We start from the raw sequence: 25149 nt of genomic DNA, 5'->3' as shown, positions 1-25149 counted from the left end.
AAGCCATACCCAAATATCGCATCAGTCGATTTTTTTACCAGTGGGCACTGGGAATAAAGAGATAATCTTGACTGTAACTTCTTGTCCCATGATATCTCCTAAATATCTGATAAAAATCTCTTCTAATGAAATTAAAAATTAGACCTTTATTACTGAGTCCATCAAGGAATTTCTGAATGTTTTCCAAGTGATCTCTCAAGGTGTCATATATAATTGTGTTATCAGTATATGCACCATATATTTGTGTCATCAGTGTATGCATCATAATTATCTAGACCAGATGTTAGTATGTTCCTTAAATTCTGGAATGTTGCAGAAGAAATTTTCATTCTGAATGGCATCACTTTATTCTGAACAACCCCATCTGGAGTTGCAAATGCCAAAATTTCCTTTGTTCTTTCCATGAGTAAATTTTGCTAGAATCCTTTTAAAAGGTCAAACTTGGTTTCATATTTTACATTTCCAATTTTGTCTTGCAATTAATTATTCTTGAAATTGGAAACAAATCCATTTCGATGATATTGTTGACATTTTTATAGTCAGTACAAGTACAGAATGTAGGATCTGGTTGAGATGCAAAAATACTAGGTGAAGTCCAGTTATTTTATATGTCTCCCTTCAGTAATTGCAGTGAGTGAAATCAAGTTTTACAAGATGGTTGCCATGAAAGCCATATTGGTTATCACACTGCTGCCAATTTTATTTTACCCAGACTCCATAGGAAATGTTTCAATCAAAATTGCATGTCAATATAAGAATTCTTTCAAAAGGAGTAAAGATTGAAAGATTTTCGAGATGGCTGCATATTAGGTATCCAATGGGCAGCATTTTCATTTTATGCCATCTAATACATCTAATATAATATGGTGATGAATTTTTCTGTGAAGTTGCATGACAATCAGTTCACAAAATAATTTATGCATGCAGAATCAAATTTTGATCTTGTAAATGAAATTATGAATTAAATTAGTTTTAGTTTTTATATGCATGAAAATTATTTAATGTTTTCGTTTAGCAAAGGTCATATATACATGATGCTTTTTCACAAACGTTCAGAACAGAACATTATAGGAATTGTGTTCCTCTTCAATTATAATATTGTTTGTGATATATTTTGTGATAGTAGCTGTATACAATCTTGGAAGCATATGATGTGTTCATGTCATGGACAGCCACTGTTCTTACTCGGTGCCTTTTGATATAATGCAAAACTCTTTGCATCACTATTTATGCAGATAATAAGGTTTACCGGTACTAAAATTGACTAATGCTGAAAATTTTCTTGGTTTTAGTGATTACTCAGAGACAAACCCATCAAATGGAGAAGTTTATTTTTCTTGGCAATACAAATATTCATAGATTAGAATGTTAATATTGATGTTATTAATTCTTATTGCAGTAAGATTAATTAATGAATATCACACATGTTTTCCACAACTTATACAGGTATGTTATCAAGCCTCATTAGAAACATGTAGGCACAATATAAGGTACCTTCAGGTAAGACGTTCTTTGGTATTTTTTTCAATACTCAACAACACTGGCCATTCGTTCAAACTTTAGTAAGAACCGATATTCTAGTTATGTGAGTCTGCAGATACCGTCAGCCCTTCAATCTTACATAAATGCAGGCTAGAAAGGGATTTAACACTTGTATTCAATACTTGGTGACACGCACTACTCATGCAAACTCCCATAAAAACCAGGTTTGTCATATTTGTAAATGTACTCAAATCAAGGATACTATCATGCAGTGTAATCTCCTCCAGATGTAAGGCCTGCATTCGTACACAGTTATGAATACTTCTACATAGAGTGCTGCTGCACTCACTGGACATGGTTACATTCCTCTGCTTAAGATTAGTTAGACTTGTCAGTCCACTCAGGTCAAGGACACCATCATGTAGTGTCATCTCTTGCAAATCTAGATTATGTAGGTGAGTACAGTTACCAATACTTCTACATAGGGATTTACTGCACTCACTGGACATTGTTACGCTTCGTAGTTCCAGCTTAGTTAGACCTGTCAGACTGCTCAGGTCAAGGACACCATCATGTAGTGTAATCTCTTGCAGATCTAGATTCTGTAGGTGAGTACAGTTACTGATACTTCTACATAGGGATTTACTGCACTCACAGGACATGGTTACATCCCACAGTACAAAATCAGTAAGACTTGTGAGAATGCTCAGATCAAGGATACCGTCATGTAGTGTCATGATGATCAGATGTAGAGATTTCAGGCGGGTACAAGTACTAATACTTCCACATAGGGACCTACTACACTCTATGGACATGTTTAGCTGCCACAGCCTGAGTGTAGATAGATCTGTCAGTCTGCTGAGATCAAGGACAGTATCGTGAAGTGTAATGCAATCCAGATGCAACGTCTGCAGGTTAGTACAGTTACTGATGCATCTACATAGTGATTCAATACACTCACCAGACATGGTTACCGACCACACTGTCAGGTTAATTAAATGTGTCAGTCTGCTCAAATCAAGGATACTATTATGTAGTATAATGTTAATCAGATGTAGAGTCTGCAGGTGAACATGGTTACTGATACTTTTGCATAGGGATTCACTGAATTCACAGGACATGGTTACATTCCACAACTTGAGGTTAGTTAGACCTATCAGCTTGCCTAGGTCAAGGGTATCATCATATAGTTTAATGTTCTGCAGATTTAGAAACTGCAGGTTAGTACAATTACTGATACTTCTACAAAGGGATTTACTACACTCAACGGACATGGTTACATCCTGCAGTCTGAGGTAAGTCAGACTTGCCAGTCTGTTCAAATCAAGGACAGTCACACTATCATGTAGTGTAATGTATTCCAGATCAAGACTCTGCAGATTAGTACAGCTACTAATAGTTTTGCAAAGGTATTCACTGCTATCAGCTGATAACAGAAGATTGAACAAATTAAATGATTTAATTGCAGAAGTTAAACCTAACTTCATTATCATGTAGAGAAAGTCCTCATTTTCATTTTCAATCATCGAGGCTTTGATCCTGATGTCAGATAAATATAATGAAGCTGACACTTTTACTTCATTCAGGCAAATTCGATACAGAGAACAGAGGTTTTCTATTGCATACCTATGTGTACACAAAACAGAATCATATCGATATTCCAGAACCTTGGGGTCTTGATCACAAACCTCACAAATGCGGCTGAAAACCAGTGTTCCAAGATTTGGTACCAATCCACATATAAAAATTACCAAGTTTTCATTTTGTAAAACATCATCTAAACATGTCCAGGATGAGAGGAATTTTTGAAATACATCTTCATTGAGTATCAAATGAATGGCAGACAAAAACTCCTGTATACTTAAATGAAGAAAGGAGACAGAATATTTTCTCTCAAGTGGAGAGGGTGCATCAGACTTGGAGAGAATTCCACAATCTAGAAGGACAAATAGTTTCGATTCAGCAATTTCTCTGTCCTTATCAAGACATTCTAAAAGTTGCTCTCTACTAATAATAATTGTTGCTCCGTGTCTTTGAAGTAAGAAATTATAGGAGAGCTTGCTGATCAATTCTAAGAATGCATTTCCAAATGTTTTGACAAAGACAGACGATTCCATTAATTTTATCTTTACATCTGACATTTCAACCCATTTCAGATTCTTTCCCTTGGTTTTATTCAAATAACTTGTAATCATGCAGTCTATTATTTTGCTATACAGCACACTGTATTGGTCCGGAAGTGACTTGTCATTGTACCAAACATTTACAAGGAATAGAAGAAGCAAAGGCACACTTTTGAAGGTTGCAAAGAGCTTCTTTTTTGTAAGTGATTCTGCCATATCCTTGACCAAACGGTCACTGACACCCTTATCGTGAGCATGGATGAATTTAGTTGCAAAGTCAAGGGCACTTTTCTCGTCAAAACCATGTACAGTCAGTAAAAGGTCGTAATGAGAATGAGCTTGCAGGCCTAATTTAGAAACTTGCCATGGTCTAGTAGAAACCAATACAGCGATTCGTGGATAGAGTTGTCTTTCCAGTAGATCTTTTACAAAGCTAGGGCACTGAGATCCTGTTTCATCAAGTCCGTCTAATATTATCAATATCTTCTCTGGTACATTTTGCAGCAGTTTACGTAAAAAGCTCTTATTCTGAATATCATTTGGTATTGAGCACTGCCTGTGTATAGCATGTAATAAATCTTCCTTAATAATAACCTTAGCCAGATCAATAAAAAACAAAAACTCAAACTGTAAAAGTACATCCTCGCCTTCAAGTGCACTTGAGGAAGATACCTCTCTCTCACCTGCTGACTCGGGGTCTACCTGATAATTCTTGACCCTACACCATGTCTGAACAACCTTCCGACAGAAAACACTTTTACCACTCCCCATAAATCCCTTAAGAATCAGTCTCTTATTGCATTTGTCTCCAAAGAGCTGATGAAAAGATTTCAGGTATGTAGGATCCTTTGAATTTCTAACCTGCCTTTGTTGCAAGTGACCTACATTTTCATTGTCTTCTTTTTCTATAATGACGCTAGTAAATATGTCATCAAGAAGAGTGGTATAAGATTCATGTAGTGGTGAAATTGGTATCACATTCAGGAACTTGTAGCGAAGAAGTAGGTCCTTCTGAAGGCGTACTTCGACAGTAGAGAGAATGGAAGGCTGAGTATCTGCGGAAAGAATAATACACTGATTTTGAGAAAACAGACTGCAGTCTTGGTCCTAATCATGAACCACACTGCCTTTATAACAGCTGTACAATATCTAATTTTGAAGTTAATTTTCCCAATGTTCATACAGAAGCTATACGATTATATAAGTACATCCCGTGCCTTTGTAAAGCTACTAAATTCTTTTTTTTATTAATACATATTCTTTACTGAGAATCACTAAAAGAGGCCTGCACCAATAAACATGAGATACATTACTACTGAAGCCTTCATACCTTTTCATGTATCAAAATATGCTGATACAAATTTTCCGTACCTTCTGATTCCACAGACTTTTCAATAAATATGAGATACATTACTACTGAAGCCTTCATACCTTTTCATGTATCAAAATATGCTGATACAAATTTTCCGTACCTTCTGATTCCACAGACTGCACAATCAAAGCTTCTTAAACGATTAATTATGAAAGTGATATTTAGGTATGAGATACATTACTACTGAAGCCTTCATACCTTTTCATGTATCAAAATATGCAGATACAAATTTTCCGTACCTTCTGATTCCATAGCCTGCGCAATCAAAGCTTCTTAAACGATAAATTATGAAGGTGATGTTTAGATATGTTATTTTAGCAAATGTAAGATGGTATTATGAAGTGCATCCATTTAAGGGTTACTGACATTTAGGAGAAGTGGGATTTCTTATTTGGAGGATAATGTTACAGTGTAATAGTGGCCACTATATACTTTAAGTGTCCTAAGTTGTAATATGCCCATTTGGTTTGGAATTTTTTTCATTAGAGATAAGAAAGCTGCTTCAACTTAATAAGTGCGTATTTTTTATGCAAGTAAATATAGCACAATATATCCATCACGTTTTATGTATTTGATTTAGTACACTTTTCTTTCGGCTTACAATATACTTTTCTTCGTCATTCTAATATCAAACTCATGCATATGAATTCTCTGTACAAAGGTTATCCTTCGTTTTAGCAACAAGATTCGCATCCAGGAATTCTCTTTACCAATGTTCACATTTCTTTATCAAGATGTAAATACTTTTCTTTGTGTTCCAACTCTGTGTATGAGAGAGAGAGAGAGAGACAGACAGACAGACAGACAGAGAGACAGAGGGTGGGAGGGAGACAGACAGACCAATACTAGATGAACTTCCAGCCATGGGACTATCTCTGTAACTGCGTTTTCTCATTTGTCTCCTTATGCATTCTTCCTCATTCTTTAAAAGATCCAGTATGTTAATATACCCAACAACTTCTAGTGCCTCCTTCAGAACTTGATATTTCCCTACTTTCAAGATTCCACTCTTCTCCATGAGATCAAACACAGCTGTGGGATCTTGCTTTATCCTGCACAGTCTATGCCAATGAATATAATTCCTCAAGTAAAAGATGAAATTTTTGTACGTTTGATCGTCTGGATCCATCATATCACACAATTTTATCAGAAGAACTGTGTGTTGTCGCTCAATCTCCCTTGAGACCGATTCCATTATTTTATAAAAGGTGATACAAAGTTTGCTCCAAGCATTGACTAAGTAAGTTTCACTGTTAATTAAAAATGTATAGTAAAACAAGAAAGACACATAACCCTCAAGCATGCAAGATAATGTTCTCACCCTTTCATAAATGTTTCTTTCTCAATGACAGGAATCCTTTCATCTGATTTGGTTCTTCAAAATAGAATTCATATGTTTTACACAATATAAAATGCCATTTAAATGTTTTCTGTGGTATTCACAATGGAAAATAAAGCTAAACAGTCCTCAGTAAATTCTGCATAATTGAGATGGTGGTGAAGGAAATAAATAGGTAAATCTAGGTACTCAAGCCTGTATAATCATTGTGCAGACTGCATTCTTCTTGTGATTCTGTATACAATGTCCTACATATATTAATGACCCACACTGGGACAAGCAGCTTCAACTAACATATTGCAAAATTTCTTTTTTTATTTTCTTGGCATTAATACACGTATCTGCTAGAATACATTACCAATCGGTTCAAACGAAACTAGTTTACCAATTCACTTCATTTTTCAAATAGGGTTTTCCAGTATAAGGTCTTTGAAAGGTCCTCATATGAAACCTCAAATAAGGTTTTCCAGTATAAGGTCTTTGAAAGGTTGTCATATGAAACTTCAAATATGGTTTTCCAGTATAAGGTCTTTGAAAGGTCCTCGTATGAAACTTCAGAAAAGGTTTTCCAGTATAAGGTCTTTGAAAGGTCCTCGTATGAACCTTCAAATACGGTTTTCCAGTATAAGGTCTTTGAAAGGTTGTCATATGAAACTTCAAATATGGTTTTCCAGTATAAGGTCTTTGAAAGGTCCTCATATGAAATTTCAAATAGGGTTTTCCAGTATAAGGTCTTTGAAAGGTCCTCGTATGAAACTTCAAATAGGGATTTCCAGTATAAGGTCTTTGAAAGGTCCTCGTATGAAATTTCAAATAGGGTTTTCCAGTAAAGGTCCTCATATGTAACTTCTTATTCCTTGCTTGGATCATCCTACACCAGGATGTATGGTGACTCTGCCTGGAGTGTTCAAAAGGGTTGCTTTTGTCAAGTACTGGAAGTAAGTAACGAATGTTATGAGAGTTACAATCCTTATATAGGTGTGTACTATGCTTGAGTTAGAGTAATTCAAATTTTTAGTGGGATACCCAGATTTGTGGGTTCATGTTTGCTACAAACCATGAATTTTAAGAACCAACGAGCACTCACCCAGCTGCCATTATAGAACCACCCACAATTTCCCATCCACAAATTTAAGTACCTTTGAAACTGTAAAATTTGTACTATGCAAACTAACAAACATGAAACTCAATGAATCCACTATATTACAGTAAGAGTTTAGCTACATTTTCATCAAGGTTAATAATTATTATATGTAGGTTTTAACTTGTGTTCATGTCAATCTTACCAGCAAATTAACCCATAGCCAAGGATAGTACATTATTCTCCTATGTGTAGCTTATTATTACAGTTTGATATAGTCACACATGCCCTACAAAATGGTTTATGAATAGGTTGCATTATTTAAAATCACCTCCAGATGGATTTTTGGGGGTAGAGAGCAGATCAACCCATCAACTCCAAAACCCCAAATGTTTGATCCCAAAGTTCCATTTTACAGCAACAAAGGACCCCCAATACATTAAACCGAAACTCAAACTTCAGGATTCGCATGCTTTTAAAAGCAAAATTTTTTCTGAGGTTAAATTAACTTTTTTCAAGGAACAAACAGAAAGCTGATTTTATCTTGAGACCATAAAATCTGAATTAGACATATGACCGTGCACTAGAAACACAGTATGTATCATAGGCAACAACTGAAATTCCCACAAGTCAGCATATAACTACTTTTAACTTACAGAATTATGTTAGTTGTATTCTGCTTAATTGATATGTTGGTTTGAAGAAAGTCTTTTAGGCAGTGGTCATTTTAAATTAGACACAAACCCCTTTATAAATTATACACCTTGAAATAAAAGATGAGTTGCATTCTAATTAAATTGTTATGTATGCATTCCGCGTATGTCTAGTTGGTGTCCAAACTTTTACTTTCCATGAGAACTGACGAAGGGCTATATATTTAATGCAGTCATTTTAAGGGACATCCATCACATGGGATTCTGCACTGAAAATTGCCCCAATAGTAGTAAACTTCAAAGTATTTCTGCTATAATATTAGGGGCCATCTGACTGCCCCAGAATTTCTTGTATGAATTGAAACTAATTGAATATCAGTATTCTTGCTGGCCAGAGCCTATAGTTCATTATATTCAGACTGGCACTGAGACTGGACTCCAATATTTGGGCGATATTTTCTCCCTCTAGCCAGAATAGGGCACAAATGGCGAAATAGCAACGAGAAACTTACTGTTAAATTTGATTTATTATGATCCACAATTACAATTACACCACATCATATGTTCATGTAGGTATAATAAAATGCTGAGGAAATACTATTAGAAGCTTATAAAAATAATAACACTTTTCTTGCACTACTTCACTACAGGTGTTGTATAACATAAAATGGCAACTTCAAAATAGATTACTGTCAAAAACCTACAATCGTTTCCATAACAGAAGACCATTTTTCATGTCTGTATGATGAAATATTGGATACAATGATATCTATATTAGTAATGGACCTGGATACATACAACAGTATTAATTTTCTTCAGATTGGGCAATACAATTTCAATTGTTTTTCATTATTTATGCATGAATTTTTAGACAAATTCCATAAAAAGCAATGTAATATCTGATATTTTCAATCATCAAATTATCTTCCAAATTACTTTAAAAACATGAAACTTCTTTTTCCATATTTCCACCTTCCTTTTCAAAAGGAACATTTACAACAAGTCAACATTTTATGTTGATTACAAATGCAATGTGCTGAGAAAAAGAGGGTGGTGCAATGTCTTGAAATCAATACAAGATAGAGTGAACTTCAGTTTCCAAAAATTGTTTAGGTGAAGTGACAGATATTTCAATGAATGATCCCCTTTCGTGGGCCTATTAAGTAATACGGATTTTCCAACACATAGGCATTGTCAAAGCTAACAGCTCTTCCATTTCTATGAAGATTGATGCATGTTCCCTCCTTAATTATAATAATTTCGTACCAGGTGTTTTGGTAGTTGCCAAAGTTACCAAAACATATTGCCAATTATCGATACACAAAATGTGCAGTTTGAAATACTTAAATTCAACACACAGACTGAGATTTGTTTGCCACAATATGTTAGGAGTCACGTAGTCTAGTTCGAAATGCTAAATGATTCTTTCGATTATTTTATTTCTAATGAACCAAATCATATTTTTGTGACATACTATTTCATGTATTTTGCATAAGAAAAGGAATATAGTTTTTATCAGCATTCAGTATTCAAGTTTAGTGAACTGAACTTGTTTGATAATTCTGCTGCAAATATTTACGTCCTTTAAAACAGAACTTAACTTAATATGATGTGAAACAAACGGTGCCATATTATCATTGCAACACAAATTAAGAGTGGTTAGGGAAAGGAGGTTAGAAACCTCAGGAGTAATTGTTAAATTATTTCATAAATACTCTAATACTTTCCCAAAACACTAGTTTTGCTATTTACAAAATATGCTAAAAACTAATTCCTTATTTTATGGATGGGGTCCCGAAACTATTTATCCTGGAAGTATACAATTAGCAAGTCTGAGAGTATAATGCATATCGACTTGGGGGAGGACAAGGTTATTGCATGTCAATGATGCTTACACTGAGTTCCCAGTGCAAACTACCAAACAACAAGCAAGAACGTATTACAATACATTTTGTTATTTACAACTTTGCATTGCAAAAGGGGAACTGGGGATAAGGAACTTTATTATTTTTCTCCTACACTTGCTACAATCACATGTTGTAGCCACATGAGCGCACTGTGACGATTGACTGATTTTCATAACTTGTCTATGAAGAAACAAAGATGTTACCAATATGGTGGGGACTAAGATGTACTGAGCCTACTTGACCAGGCTAGTCCCAGGAGGCAAGAAAGATACATGAAACAACTATACTTAAGCAGACTAGTCCCAGGAGATAAGAGAGATACACTATACAATTATACTTGACCAGACTAGTCCCAGGAGACAAGAGAGATACATGAAACAACTATACTTAAGCAGACTAGTCCCAGGAGACAAGAGAGATACACTATACAATTATACTTGACTAGACTAGTCCCAGGAGACAAGAGAGATACATGAAACAACTATACTTAAGCAGACTAGTCCCAGGAGACAAGATAGATACACTATACAATTATACTTGACCAGACTAGTCCCAGGAGACAAGAGAGACACACGATTGAATTATACATGTAATTACCACAGGTACTGGCATTTGACAACTTTGACCTTTCCTAAAACAAAATGGCCACAGACTGTATCTAATTAATGAAATGACCAATGTAAGGACATTTTCGAAATTTCAATGAACTAATATAAATCAGATAAATGTATTCAAGAAAATCATAAGAAAAACTTTAGATATAATCTTGCATGTTTGTTTGTTTTTTTAAATTTGTGTTTACTGAGGGAATGTGATAAAAAGGACCTGCAGTTCTGAAACGACTGATACAATAATTTGTGTTTGGGATGAGAAAAAAATCGGTTCTGTTATATTTTTCTACTGACTATAGCTTGTTCACTCATTGAAAGTGACACATTTCAGCTATTCTTTACTGCAGCACACAAAATAGTTTACTTACCCGAAATTTTCTTTTCTTTTATGCATCAACCACAACTCCAACCCAAGTCTGTAAAAAATGAACATAGACGTTGATTATTACCAAAGGACATATATAATGTTTACAATCATATGGACAAAAATAGATCAAGGAAAAGAGAATGAATATTTTACACATTTTTATATGTATATAGTAGATTATGTTCCAAAGTTGCCTAGATCTAGTTCATTTACAAAACTATATGGAAGTGATAAAGTCAGTATTGCCTTTGCCCGGCTTAATTGTGCCCTGTATACTTAAGATAATGATGTAGTGTATATGAACAAAATTCTAAAGTCACCATCAAGTCCAATACACAAGAAACTGAAAACAAATTTCTTTTGCATCTGACCCAAAACAAAATATAATTTCTTTTTCAGTTTCATACTTTTAGTGTCTGCATAACTGTGCTGATTGTCAGAGATATGAAAACAAACATTGGACAAAGTATGTCACAGTGACTTATTCTGGACATTATGAAACATGCTCCTCTAGAATCATCCTCTCCTCAATTATTTATAATATACAAACTTCAGTGGTCTAGATTGAACAGTTCAAGCAGTGCATGTTTCTAAAAGTGCAGTCTGCCACAAGCAATCAATCTGAACAATATCCTCAAATGTTTGGAGTGGACTATTATGTTGGCCATGTGACCAGCAGGCAATAATGCTGAAAAGCTTGGCCAATGATGCTAGCACCTGGGAAACTAAAGTTTGAGGGCTTCGACTTTCCTGTAAAGTTCAGTAAAATATACCAAGTTTTGTAAAATTCAACAGATCATTTATTCCCCTACAATACAACGTGAAAATTTAAACACAATATAACTTGCAGCATTGCAAATAAAATCCCAGATAATCCTAGAATTTATAACACAAGTGTCCTAATGATTAAAGTTCTGAATAAAATTTAGTGGAATTCCAAACTAAATCCAATGCTGAAAGTGTTTGACGTGCCTGTGATGGCCTGTAAAGTGGATATGTGCCTATAATCTTTTGTTGAATCACAGTAACATAATCCAAGGTTTCCTTGTTTGAATTCACTATATTCCCAGTTAATATTTCTTTCAAAGAATATTATATAGAGCACCTTGTATTTCCAGGGAAGAAAATTTAATTAAACTAGTTCAGCCCAAATCAAAACACTGTCACAACAATGATTCTGCTTCAAGATCTTACATCATGAATAAAGAACTTTTCCAGTAAACATGATTTATACACCTCTACCTGACCCAGGTCACAATTAGCATTTTTTCTTTTAAATTTTACCTAATGGAAATTTCATTCTTACTAGTAAATTCCAAATGTTAATTCAAAGTATAATATTGAACATGGTAACACAATGTCCTTGACTCAAACCAAGATAAATATGCTTATTTCTATTGATAATGATCCTAATATTAAACCCATACACATAGAGAAAAATATTAGCTATGTATTAGCTGTTTGTAGAATAACAAATGAATTTGATTTTGGACAAGGTCAGCTACAAGATACAATTTTACATAACTCACAGAATAGAATAACTAAAAACACTAACAAATAATGCAATTTAAATATACATAACACTTGTGAATAATAGATTACTGTTTGTTGAATTATTTTATATACCGATTCATTTCATGAACATCATATGATATTTTAATGAAGTAAATAAAGTCAATTTTCTGTTTCTGTGTCTTGTTGATTTATTAGTTTAGTTTTAATGCACTAACTCAATAGCTAAAATCCCTTTATCATTGATTAAAGTCATTATAAAATTACTTTCCATGAGAACATCAGACAAATTCAGTCAAAAGGTGAAAATTTAGGCTAATCATTGAAAATCTACAAAAGATCTGGGTGAACCTTGTGAGACTCAAAAGTGAGAAAGAAAAGTTGTAAAGGCTGATTGCTAATCCATGATTTAAGTCCTGAAAAATCTTTTAGGGAAAACTCACTGCAGTACATAGAATGAAGCCAGCCTTAACCTTAAGCACCCAATACACATGGAGACATCTGTCCCTGATCTTTGTAAGCTCTTTACGTATAACTTTTACTATCAAGGCAACTGATGCATATTGTGATGTGGTTGAAGATGCCAGCCTCTATGATACAAGTGAATGTTTTGATGAGTATCCATTTTACAGCATCACTTACAAGGTCATAAGAAAGTCTAAAGATGAGAGTGTTCACAAACTTAGTCCAATCACATACACAATTACCTCGTTCATTTTAATGACAGACTCCATAAGTTAGGCTGGTACATCCTATTGCCAAATAACTATTTACAAACCATACCCAAAAGGTATTAGTTTACTTACTGTCTCATTTTTATCATACCCCAGCAATAAGCAATGTGTGTGACAGGATTTTCATTTCTGAGCAACAATTCTGTCAATGTGCTGGGTATTCTGAGGTGACCTCTGACAGTAGATAAGAGAATGTCCTATTACTGCAGCAACTGAGAAAAAATAAAAATTGGATGTAAGGTATCAAAGTAAAAATAAAAATTGGAAAATAAAACTTCAACATAATTTTCAAAATGTATAAATTAAATTAAGATCTTGGTTGAGACTATTCTCACAGCAACACACACACACACACACATATATATATATGACCTTCAGAAGGTAATTCGATTTCAAACATAAGTTACTTAAAGCTGTTTGCACATCTACCTAACTTGCATTGAATCAACTCACTATAGGTTACTGGTGTAATCAAGGACAGATTAAAGGTGGGGCAACTTAATTAGTTGTTCCAGATCCCACTGGCCCCTGTATCACAAGGGGTAGTGGTATTTGCAGCAAAACAGTGCAGTGATGTGGGGGGGAAATCTTATTGAACTTGCTTAAGGGACTCCTACTATATTAATCTGATGTTTACCGCAGTAGTACCTACTTAAGGAGACATACTAGTATTGCTGGTCATATATCCATAATCTTCAGACATTTTGATAAATGGTAAAAATGCCCTGTTGCAATGTTTAGGGAAATTGTGAATATATCACCATCCCAAATAGTTAACAACACTAAACGGTTTGTTTCGTATCATTTATAGCCTATCCCAATGATCCACAAGTCTTCATATAGGTATACTTAAACCTACCTAGCTTAATTTATAATTACATTTCTTACTTTATTTTCATTGTTTCATAGCTTATAACCCTGCAATGTTAGTGCCTGGAGCTATTAATTACACAGAGCCAGACAAAAAATACAGTTCTTTGGGAAATCTCAAAATGTAAAGAATATAACATGTTAAAAAAAAGGAGTTTAGCTATTTTAAAGTAATTGTGCAAAATATGCATGCTTAAGTGTGTAAATAATACACATGAAGCACAGCATACACACTATGATCACTGTACTGTGTGTAAATAATACACATGAAGCACAGCATACACACTACGATCACTGTACTGTGTGTAAATAATACACATGAAGCACAGCTACATACTATGATCACTCTACTGTGTGTAAATAATACACATGAAGCACAGCATACATACTATGATCACTCTACTGTGTGTAAATAATACACATGAAGCACACCATACATACTATGATCACTGCACTATGTGTGAATAATACACATGAAGCACAGCATACATACTATGATCACTGTACTGTGTGTAAATAATACACATGAAGCACAGCATACACACTATGATCACTGTACTGTGTGTAAATAATACACATGAAGCACAGCATACACACTATGATCACTGTACTGTGTGTAAATAATACACATGAAGCACAGCATACATACTATGATCACTGTACTGTGTGTAAATAATACACATGAAGCACAGCATACATAATATGATCACTGTACTGTGTGTAAATAATACACATGAAGCACAGCATACATACTATGATCACTGTACTGTGTGTAAATAATACTCATGAAGCACAGCATACATAATATGATCACTGTACTGTGTGTAAATAATACACATGAAGCACAGCATACATACTATGATCACTGTACTATGTGCAAATAATAAACATGAAGCACAGCATACATACTATGATCACTGTACTGTCTAAGCTCTAATAAAGTTGATATGTATACATCTTGGCCTGTGAAAACTCCAGCACAACTGCATGGTACGGCTAACTGCTAAGGTAATCAATCATGTTTTTTCAGCAAAAAGTACCACTTTTGCTGGTGTGCTTTCCATTAACTTCAGGTCTACAAGAAAAAGACAAACGGAGCTTCAAATGAAAAGCAGCTTGACAATAGGACACTGTTAACAATGATTTGAATTATGAAATGTATTAAATCTGTTTATGGCCTTTCAGCCCCACAATTACAAAATTCCAACATCATGAAGCATTATTCAGAAATGATTGTGGCTGTGCAATTTGTTTGGTATCAAATATGGGAAACATGTTGACTTGTTGAGGTAGACAAACATGTACTAAAATTAGGTGCAAGAAAGACAGCAGACAATGCACTAAAGTTTTATTCATTTTTCTTTGAAATGTGTATGAATCGTTCTGTACCCAGCTGAAGTTTTGGGTCCAATTCAAACTGTACATGTGCCCAATCTGACCGATTTCTTACTTTAAATGACATGAAAGTACTACCTATCAGTAAGTGTTCAATTGGTAATAGGTTATTACAACTTAAATTTAAGTAAATAGGATGAAATATATAGATTCAAAAACTGCAACTTGTGTAGATATCAATAGAATGACATGAAGTTAAATCAATTTTCATTAGAATATGAAAATGTATAAAGTATGTACTGAAAATGTGTGAAACTGAATAACGTGGAAAAATAATTCAATCAAGACACCTTGCCTAAAACTTCAAAAGTTTTAAGTAATGATTTAGTTGAATGGCTGAGAATAGCCACAAATTACTTGGTCGTTGTTGAGTTAACTCCCTTCTTCTACTATCTTTTGTTACCATAAAATCTATAGGAAGTATGCTTAAAATATCTTAATATGTCGAATTCATGCTACTGAGTTAATAAGGAAATAAATTTTGACACAATTAATGAGATTTGAGAAAACTGAAAAAATGTAATGTTTAGCTGTATTTACATCATTCAGAATATTTTGGACTCATCTCTAATATATTCACTGGCTTCCATGCAGATTGTCTTTTGTATTGTTGACACACAATGGCCTTAGATCTTTATATGCCCAAGTTGAAGTAAATCCATTCATTTTCAAACCTGGTACACCTGTTATAGACACCGAATTTTATTGTCAACTGTTTTTAAAAAAATATAATTCTTAGTGTAATAGTTAATTTAACAGAAGCTATAATTTGAGCACAGACATCATATTTAAGTAGCATACAGATTCCTGTATATGTGTGAAATGCTTTAATTTTAAGATGCTTCTTAGTGTGCTTCTTATCGGTATTTTAGTTAGCGTGCTTCTTATAGGTATTGTAATTAGTGTGCTTCTTATAGGTATTTTAATTAGTGTGCTTCTTATAGGTATTGTAATTAGTGTGCTTCTTATAGGTATTTTAATTAGTGTGCTTCTTATAGGTATTGTAATTAGTGTGCTTCTTATATGTATTGTAATTAGTGTGCTTCTTATAGGTATTGTAATTAGTGTGCTTCTTATAGGTATTGTAATTAGTGTGCTTCTTATAGGTATTGTAATTAGTGTGCTTCTTATCGGTATTTTAATTAGTGTGCTTCTTATAGGTATTGTAATTAGTGTGCTTCTTATAGGCATTGTAATTAGTGTGCTTCTTATCGGTATTTTAATTAGTGTGCATCTTATAGGTATTGTAATTAGTGTGCTTCTTATAGGTATTGTAATTAGTGTGCTTCTTATAGGTATTGTAATTAGTGTGCATCTTATAGGTATTGTAATTAGAGCCAGGAAATAATTGATACTATAGTTTTGTAGGTCACAGTGACACAGCGTTTGTCAGTAACACATATCCCATCCCAAGAAACACAAAAAGGGTAAGTTTTAATATCACTGATGTAGTGACAGACACAATTTTTTAACTACTGTATTGGCTCTCAACAGATCTTTGAAATTAGAGAGAGAGCACAGTTACCCAATTTTGATGCACAACACATGCTCGTCCCAAGTTCACCCACATTGAAGGCTGAATGTTAAAAAGTCAACCAGCATAGGATTTTATAGGATTTATAACATGGACAAGAAAGACACTTAGACGGATACAAATAACAACCACAGATTGACAATGTAAATCCCATATAGTATAAAGAAGATATTTGAACAGGACACAACTCTTCAATAATTGCAAATATTCAAGGGTTGTCTCCTTACAAAAAAATGAAGTAATTTATATAAGAGTTAAAGAAATATAATTTATAAAATCTAATACATATCAGAGACCCAAGTGGGCATGAACTGGCTCACAAGGTTTACATTGAACTAAAAGTAAAAATAATAACAATTTGCAGGTTAAGCTAGTTAAGAGAGTTTTTTCTATGTTGCACTTAACTAAGGGACTGACCATATACAATTTTTGGGAATGGGGCTGATATTATTATTACTTCTAATTTCTGGGACCAAAACAGACTGGAAAAAATAGTCTTGCTCTGATTTGTTGACATAAAGAACTTATTATATCCATTACATTAGCTGAAGACCAAAATAGTATTGTGATGTAAAACAAGAAAGATTCTGTCTCAAAAGAAAATTCAAGCCTCACCCTCCAAGGTGCAACTATTGTAGAACATATTTTTTTAATTAAATAAAAGATTGGACATAAATTGCAACAGTAGTTTTAGAAACACCAAAGTATTTTTCCTCGTGACTGGGGGCTATAAGAAACAATATTGACAAAAACATGTCAAATGGAACATTTCCTGAAATTTTAGAAAACATAAAACGAATTGGTTTTGGTGATGTTAAAATTTTGTTTCTCACCTGGCTGTAATATGGACCATGAGACATGCATTTGTTTGTAGATCAAGTAATTATACATCTTTTCTCAATTTTTTGAGTTCGAGATGTGATACATTTTCCCCAACCTGCTTCATATCGATTTTCAATGGTTGCTATAGAAGCCAACAAAAACTAAACTCGCATGAAAATATTCATAGAAAGCTTGAACAAATATAGCTGATATTTTTAGATGTCAAAATATATTTTGATCTGTGTGTTATGAAACTAAGATTATGCCACTCCTTACGTTCATGCAGTACAGGTGATAAATAAATAATTTATGATATTCGTTACGTCGTGTCTCTATTGTTCAAGTTCCTAGCTGCTGGAACTCCCTTCATATTATTCGTGCATTCACAAATATGTTTCTGTTAGGAGCTCACTGGTACCATAGTTTGTGTTTTGTTGAACTTCATGGAAATATAAAGTTATTTTAGAACACAAGTCTTTATAAAATCCGCATGTCTGCTCACTCGATGCATTATTAACACCATGAAACTATAGCTGCATGCAGGGAGAGTTGATGAAAATTCCACGACAGAAGATGCTACATAATCTTGAGATTTGAGTAACAAGGGAAACACAGTACATTATATGCACATTTTGTGACCTCGACCATTGCACTATAAAATTGTCATGTGAATGATAGAGTGTGCAGCTGGGTAAAATTTCGTCAACCAATCTGAAATGGTTAAAAAGTGACAGCCCGTCACAGACTCTCAAATTATGATAAAGTTAAATTACAATAACTTCATACATAAGTCATCCTCCAGACCAGTTAAAAACCATAATTACATCTTCTCTTGCCTTGCTGTGAAATGAACTCGTGTCAATGGGTCTGCTTTTGGTCAATACATTTGCAGAATTTCATGAAAATCTCTACAACCGTCACAAAGTTAACGGATGGAGAATGCAAATGTTAACAAAAGGATGGACCAATAATGTGCTAGCATAATATGTCCAATTTAAGATGACTACAATGCTGTCGGGCATTTCTGCGCACTTAAGGTTTCCGTCTCCAATTCTGAAGCAAAACGCATACCGAATTCGACCGATTGACGAAAATAAAATACAGCAATGCTTACCATTTGAACAGAGGCAATTGTCACCAGAATATTCTGTTCAAAATAATATTAGTTTTGGAAACAGGTGATACCAGCCCCGTGTTATCCTGACTCACGATATGTCGGCCTATTCTGCGCACAGCGTTGAAAAGATGTAATATTTATTAATCGGGCAATATAAATGAAATGCATTACTTTGGACTGTTTCTGTCAGCATAGGTCAGGTTTATAGCTAGTTTTACAAAATAAAACGTAATAAAGCCAACAAATGGCAAAGAGAAGCAAATTAAGCAAACAAAATCGATCTTGTAAAAAAGTTAGTAAAGTTCAACATTTTATTTTTAAAAATCTATTATGTGGAAGAGAAACAACAATGAATAGGATGTAATGTATTTACAACGTCTTGCTGATGGGGAAAAATTGCTAAAGAATTTAGAAACAGACTATACGCCGCTGAATTTCTTGAGAATTTATATTCTAGCGGCAAGTTGACACGTTGGATAGTTGACGATTTTGTACGTGTGGGACAACTTCTTGCAAAAATGGAAACTTGGATATAAATGCAGTATTGTTTTAAGGTATACATTTCCATCTTTTGTATAATGTATTTATTTGTATGTCTCTAAAAGATACATAGTAAATCGGATTTTCTGAGTTACAGGTTCAAGAAGGTTATGGAGTGGGTCTTCATGTTGACATTTAGAAATCACATTTTCATATGCATTTCGAGTCGAAATGCCGGATATTTTTGTACACTTTATGAATATCACTTTTCTTAATTAGATTGTGATCGTTGTTTCTTGATACAAAATGGATTTTTGACCCAAAGTAACACGTGATCCAATGTTTACAGAAATGACGTACCGTTGCGCAGAATTACCCGACGCGCAGAATTGGCCGACATGGTGGTATAACAAAATGTACCAATATTCATATCATAATTTGACGTGACACCTGAGTTTCGTGTAAATTTACAAAATGTCACCCAGCCAATAGGCTGATTTCAGTAAACCCTTCAAAGCGGAATAATATTGGAAGATTGTGTACAAAAATTACACAAGTATCTATGCACACTGATTCCACATGTTCTTCAAGAAGCATATGGATAGTGTCACTTTTATAGTTTTCACACTGGAAGATTTCTTGTGTAAACATCAAATTCAGTGTAATCCAACGCAAAGTGTTTGTAATAGCTGAGTTTCTCAAAGGACTGAGTATTCAAAGTCTATTAAAGTTGTCAAGAGGAAACTTTCTTAGCTATCTGGCAGAAATATTTTGAGAAACGAACGTTTCCGTTATTGGATTAACATAATTAACATGTACAATGTAATTGTACCTGTATCGCTTACCAGAAGTCATATTAATCATCATAAAGCTTGGCCTTGCCTTTAAGTGTATTTAAGCATAGTAAATCATGTCCGAGCTGATATAGGCCTGTTTCGACGAAATTACTTCTCCCTAGCCTGAGAGGACGCAGTTGGTGAAAATAGGGATCAGCGGATACAGTTGTACAAATGGTCACATTCAGCTATATTTTTTTTCTGCATATTTTGTATGTCATATATTTCAAGAGATAAGGTCATTCTGTTATAATTTAAAATAGTGAAACTCTTCTTATTTTGCTTCACCACAGTTGTTGTTTAACAATAAAATGGCACGGTCGAAACTCTGTAACAGTTTCCAAACCAGAAAACCTTTTTTATGGTCTGTATACAAAAGAATCAGAAAAAAATGATTAATATTTTAGAAATGGACTTAGATATGTCCACTGAATCATACTGGGCTACATAAATTAAATTTTTCAAGGACCATATGTGAAGTGTTTCCTGGAATTCCGTAGAAAGCATTGCAATTGTTGTTCTTTATGATGATCAAATTAGCAACTAAATTGATTACATATCATAAAACTTCGTTTTCTATCTTTTCACCTTCCTGTTTGAAGAGAAAGTTGACACAAAGTCTGTGTTGCTTGTTGGCGATTACAATTTCTTTTATGAATTTACAAAGTTTTACAATGCTTGGAAACAAATAAGTATATGCATGGCACTAAAGGTGAATCAAACTTATCACTCTTCCATTTTAGCTATAATAAATAATATTTGGTGTCAAAAAAGAACTTTACATACAAATGAAAAATTTGGATGCAAAGTTTGATAGATTAGATTATTGTTAACTCGATAATAGAACACGGTTACATTTTAATTCTCACTCTTTTCAGTATTTGGTACCATTTGATGGTACAAGCAAAAGCTAAGTACAAAATGGTTCTTTAAATGGATTATTATTTTACTCCGTTCATAGATACCTTCCTGAATTTAACAACAAACCTATCTACTTTGCAACCATACCGCTGGATATATATGCCTCCCTCGACATACCATAGTTATTCTAACAGACGCTCCGGGGGTTGTACAATTTCCAAAGGGGTAATAGTGAATACCATACATCATTGTTTGACTGAAAACGTTCATAAATTAAGTTGTTTTCATTTTTCTAACAGTAGTTGAATAGCTTATGGATTGTTTTAATTATTTGGACATACCATAATGGATATATACGGCTCTTTAAGCCTCGATAAGGACTTTCCATGTTTCTGTTAAAAACAGAGGAGGGGCATTTATTAGAAGGTTTTTTTTTTTTTTTGTTAGAATAATTATGGTATCTTCCACTGTCACCATGGTGCTGGATATATCTGCCTCATAATTTAGCACCGAATATACTTAGTTTTTTACATTAGCACCAGACATGAGCCTTTGTGAACTTGGCACTTGACATATTTACCTTTCTTTCCTCAGCACCCAGGCATATCAACACCTCTAACGTTAGCAATGGACACACTACAATTCTGTCCATAGTTGCAGAGATATATGCCTTCCTGACCTTATCATCAGACATATCTACCCTCTCTGACCTTAGCACCACACATAACTACCTTCCTGGAACTCGACATGCTTACCTTCCTGAACAATGTTGACTGTAGTTCCTACAAAGAGGTTGGGGGTGGGGGTGGGGCTGTATTGGCTATGAGAAGCATTTTGTGATGAAGACATGTATTTTGGTAACGAAAACAATTACACCAATTTCATTGAAAAACATTATGATTCCCAAAATGAACAGTCTGTCATATTTTTATATTTTCCGTTCGCGTGTGTTTCTGTAAATGCTGTCCACATATATATTCTATCATAATGGGTGATTTAGTTTTCTATGCTGTATTCATTACTGGGTCAATAGTTTAAATCTCTGACAGTATTCTAGGTAGCATTGTCACAAGTTCAAGGCAAGATGTACGTGACGGTTGCCCGCATTGGGGTGGGGTTCTTCCAATATATATTAATTAAATTATGATGGAAGTTCCACCCGGGCTCGTGGGATTAGAAAGGTAAATTAGTGACGAGGTAGATTTACAGCTCTGAGCAATGCCGTCAGCAATGCCGACGGCTAAATTATAGAGAAAACGAAGATGAAATTCAATTAATAACAATTTAATAAATTCGATAATTTAAAACGATAAACTCTCAATCACCCATCTTTCCCTAGACCAAATGACAGCCTAATTCATCCCGTGATTTACAGTGTGAGTTCGATTTTCCCCCTGTCCTTGCGTCTACTCATTTCTTTCTTTCCCGCTAATTCCTTCCTTCCTTCCGTTCCTCCAACACCTCCTTCGACTCCGTTTCCCTCTCGACTATCTCCTCCTCCAATTTTGCTTCCAATTTCCTCTTCCTCCCTTCTCTCCCCTTTTCCTCCTAGACTTCAACTTCTCCTGACTTCTCTCCTTTCTTCTCCTTTCCTCTGTCTCTCTATCTGAGACTACAGGACCAAACTGTAACTGGTCTGTCCCTCAAAGCTTCCTGTGAAAATCCACGAGGGGTTAACATATGCTTTATCGAATCTCACCTCACACTAGATCAACAATTAATCATCAGATAAGGCTATTATGGTTTCTGTCACGCATGCGTACACATCGAAATTCCCACACACTTCTTGCAGGGTAAACAATGGCGTAATAACACGGTATCAGCGAATTGTCATACAGACTTCAATACATTGCGTCACATCAGTATATACACATATATATTTAATCTCATTGTACTACAATCTGACAACAATCAGACGCATGTCTGTACATTACACTCCCACAAGCGTACACAAATATTCAACAATGGCAAAATCTATAATCATATGAACACATGTGCTAGTCTACTATAAAATACCCACATAGCGAATTACAATATTAACTCTTACGACGGCTAGCACCCTATATAATTCTTTACAAATATCAACTCATTTTTTCAAAATATGCAAACATATTAACACCACAAAGTAATTCTTTGTACTACGATTCTAGTAATAATAAAGTATACTTACGATCTACAATTAAAAATGCAGTCGCATTCCGCGAAGACCGAACAACTAGCTCACTGACCTTATTTGAAGATGTCTGTACTTAGTATTTCCTGTTCTAAGATATTCCCGCCAATAACGAATGGCTGTTCGGAGTTACTCTATCCTCCTCTGGGCAATCTCTCTAGCGAACTAATTCTTGCCGGAAGACGCGGATATATCATTCTAGCCAAATCAGGGTCTCTCCTCTATCTCGATTCTGATTGGGTGGCGTTGTGACCCTGTCCAATCGTCTTAGCGACCAGTTCAACCTGGCTGTCTGTCTGCAGGGAAAAGAAGTTAAGACACTCCCACTTTTTCTGGCAACTTCTTTTGATCTGGACTAACGTTTTCACATCTAGAAGATAATTGACTATCTGGCGGCCTCGCAGCTCCTAGGTCTGGCTCTCCACTTCTAGCCACGGCAATCTTACGTAAATGATTAGTGCTAGCCTGCGGCAATGTTTAACATTAAACAATGGCTTGTCAGAATTACCTTTATTATGCATGTTTCAAACTGGGGCTACTCTGAGTCGGGGTAAACGTGACAATGTACAAAATGTAAGACTTTTATATTTCCCCTTTATATAGACCGCATCGTCACAAATTCAAGGCAAGATGTACAAAATGTAAGACTTTTATATTTCCCCTTTATATAGACCGTATCTTCACATGTTCAAAGCAAGATGTACAAAATGTAAGACTTTTATATTTCCCCTTTATATAGACTGCATTGTCACAAGTTCAAGGCAAGATGTACAAAATGTAAGACTTTCATGTTTCCCCTTTATAGAGACCGCATCGTCACAAGTTCAAAGCAAGATGTACAAAATGTAAGACTTTTATATTTCCCCTTTGTATAGACCATCAGCCACATTAAACTGACTCCTTTGTATCCATGTTTCTAAAACACCCTTTGTCTTTGCAAAGGACTACAGAGTACAACGATATAAAAAAAACAACAACTAATTTACCAAGTGTTCACACGTAAAACAACACCAATATGTATATAATTAATTGTACAAAATAAATATTAGCTTTTTCACTGGAGCGCCGAGTGGCCGAGTGGTATAAAGCGGTCACAGTTACGGATCACTGTCGTCTCACCACATTCTGCATGGGTTAGAGTCTAGGGCTCGGTCAATGCGGGTGGGTGAGAAAACTTGCCAGTAGCTTCCCTTGGGTGAGTGGTTCTTTCTGGGGTTTTACCGTACTCTTCCTCAACCACTGATACTGGCGGCCGTGTATAACCTATCTTTAATGAAAAATGGCGTTAAACCCTACAACAAGCTCTTCCCTCCAATAGGTATATACACATATGAATGCAATATTCACGGTCACTAAGCATGTTGCTCTATACTTAGTTTAACATTCACAAATATTGACAATCGCAACAACAAACTGAACTGAACGATTACCTTCTTGTAAAGTATGCAGCTGCTATTTAATCTTACCTGATCGTTGTGTAATTGTAATCTTTGCCTTCTCACACACTGGGATAAACACATACTACTATAATTATCACAAGGGTTCACATACTATCAAGCAAATTCAATATATATCCGAAATATTAATTATCCTTAGACGGGTATCAAGAATGATTATACTCAAAAATATAAACATAGGCAGTGTGTATTTCAGGAATGTTTAGGGATTGTCTTCGCTATTGACAGTACTGACGTAAAGTATATGTAATATGACTGTCACGGGTCTGGATCGATTGGAAAAAAACCAATAAAGCAGACCACATTACATGGCGTAGTGACATGCGGTGTACGAATGGCCCAATGTATAAGCAAAATATAACGATTGTTGCTTCTTGATTGGTTTCCATGTGACATGATAATTAAAATGCAAACGCTTGTAGC

At 34.7% G+C, this 25149-nt stretch overlaps 1 protein-coding gene across 2 annotated transcripts; it reads right to left on the bottom strand.

Annotated features, from left to right (window-relative positions):
- Positions 1-1314: 1314 nt before the first annotated feature.
- On the bottom strand, positions 1315-24871 carry LOC149776653 (uncharacterized). 2 transcript variants are annotated; one of them, XM_089941182.1, is made up of 6 exons: positions 24736-24871; positions 14961-15126; positions 13254-13393; positions 10937-10984; positions 5818-7248; positions 1315-4660 (listed from the first exon to the last, which is right to left on the bottom strand). In XM_089941182.1, exons 5-6 carry the CDS (start codon positions 6278-6280, stop codon positions 1578-1580), a joined length of 3546 nt encoding a protein of 1181 aa, XP_089797308.1. In that variant the 5' UTR covers positions 6281-7248; positions 10937-10984; positions 13254-13393; positions 14961-15126; positions 24736-24871; the 3' UTR covers positions 1315-1577. The 2 variants fall into 2 exon arrangements, with proteins under 2 accessions (XP_089797308.1, XP_089797307.1); XM_089941181.1 differs by having other exon boundaries at positions 15007-15126.
- Between the last annotated feature and the right edge of the window lie 278 nt (positions 24872-25149).

This window comes from Sinohyriopsis cumingii, chromosome 18, assembly GCF_028554795.1.
Source record: "Sinohyriopsis cumingii isolate HCF-2022 chromosome 18, ASM2855479v2, whole genome shotgun sequence".
Taxonomy (NCBI): Eukaryota; Metazoa; Mollusca; class Bivalvia; order Unionida; family Unionidae; genus Sinohyriopsis; species Sinohyriopsis cumingii.
Note: the sequence above shows the minus strand (reverse complement) of the source record. Positions and strands in the feature narration are given on the sequence as shown.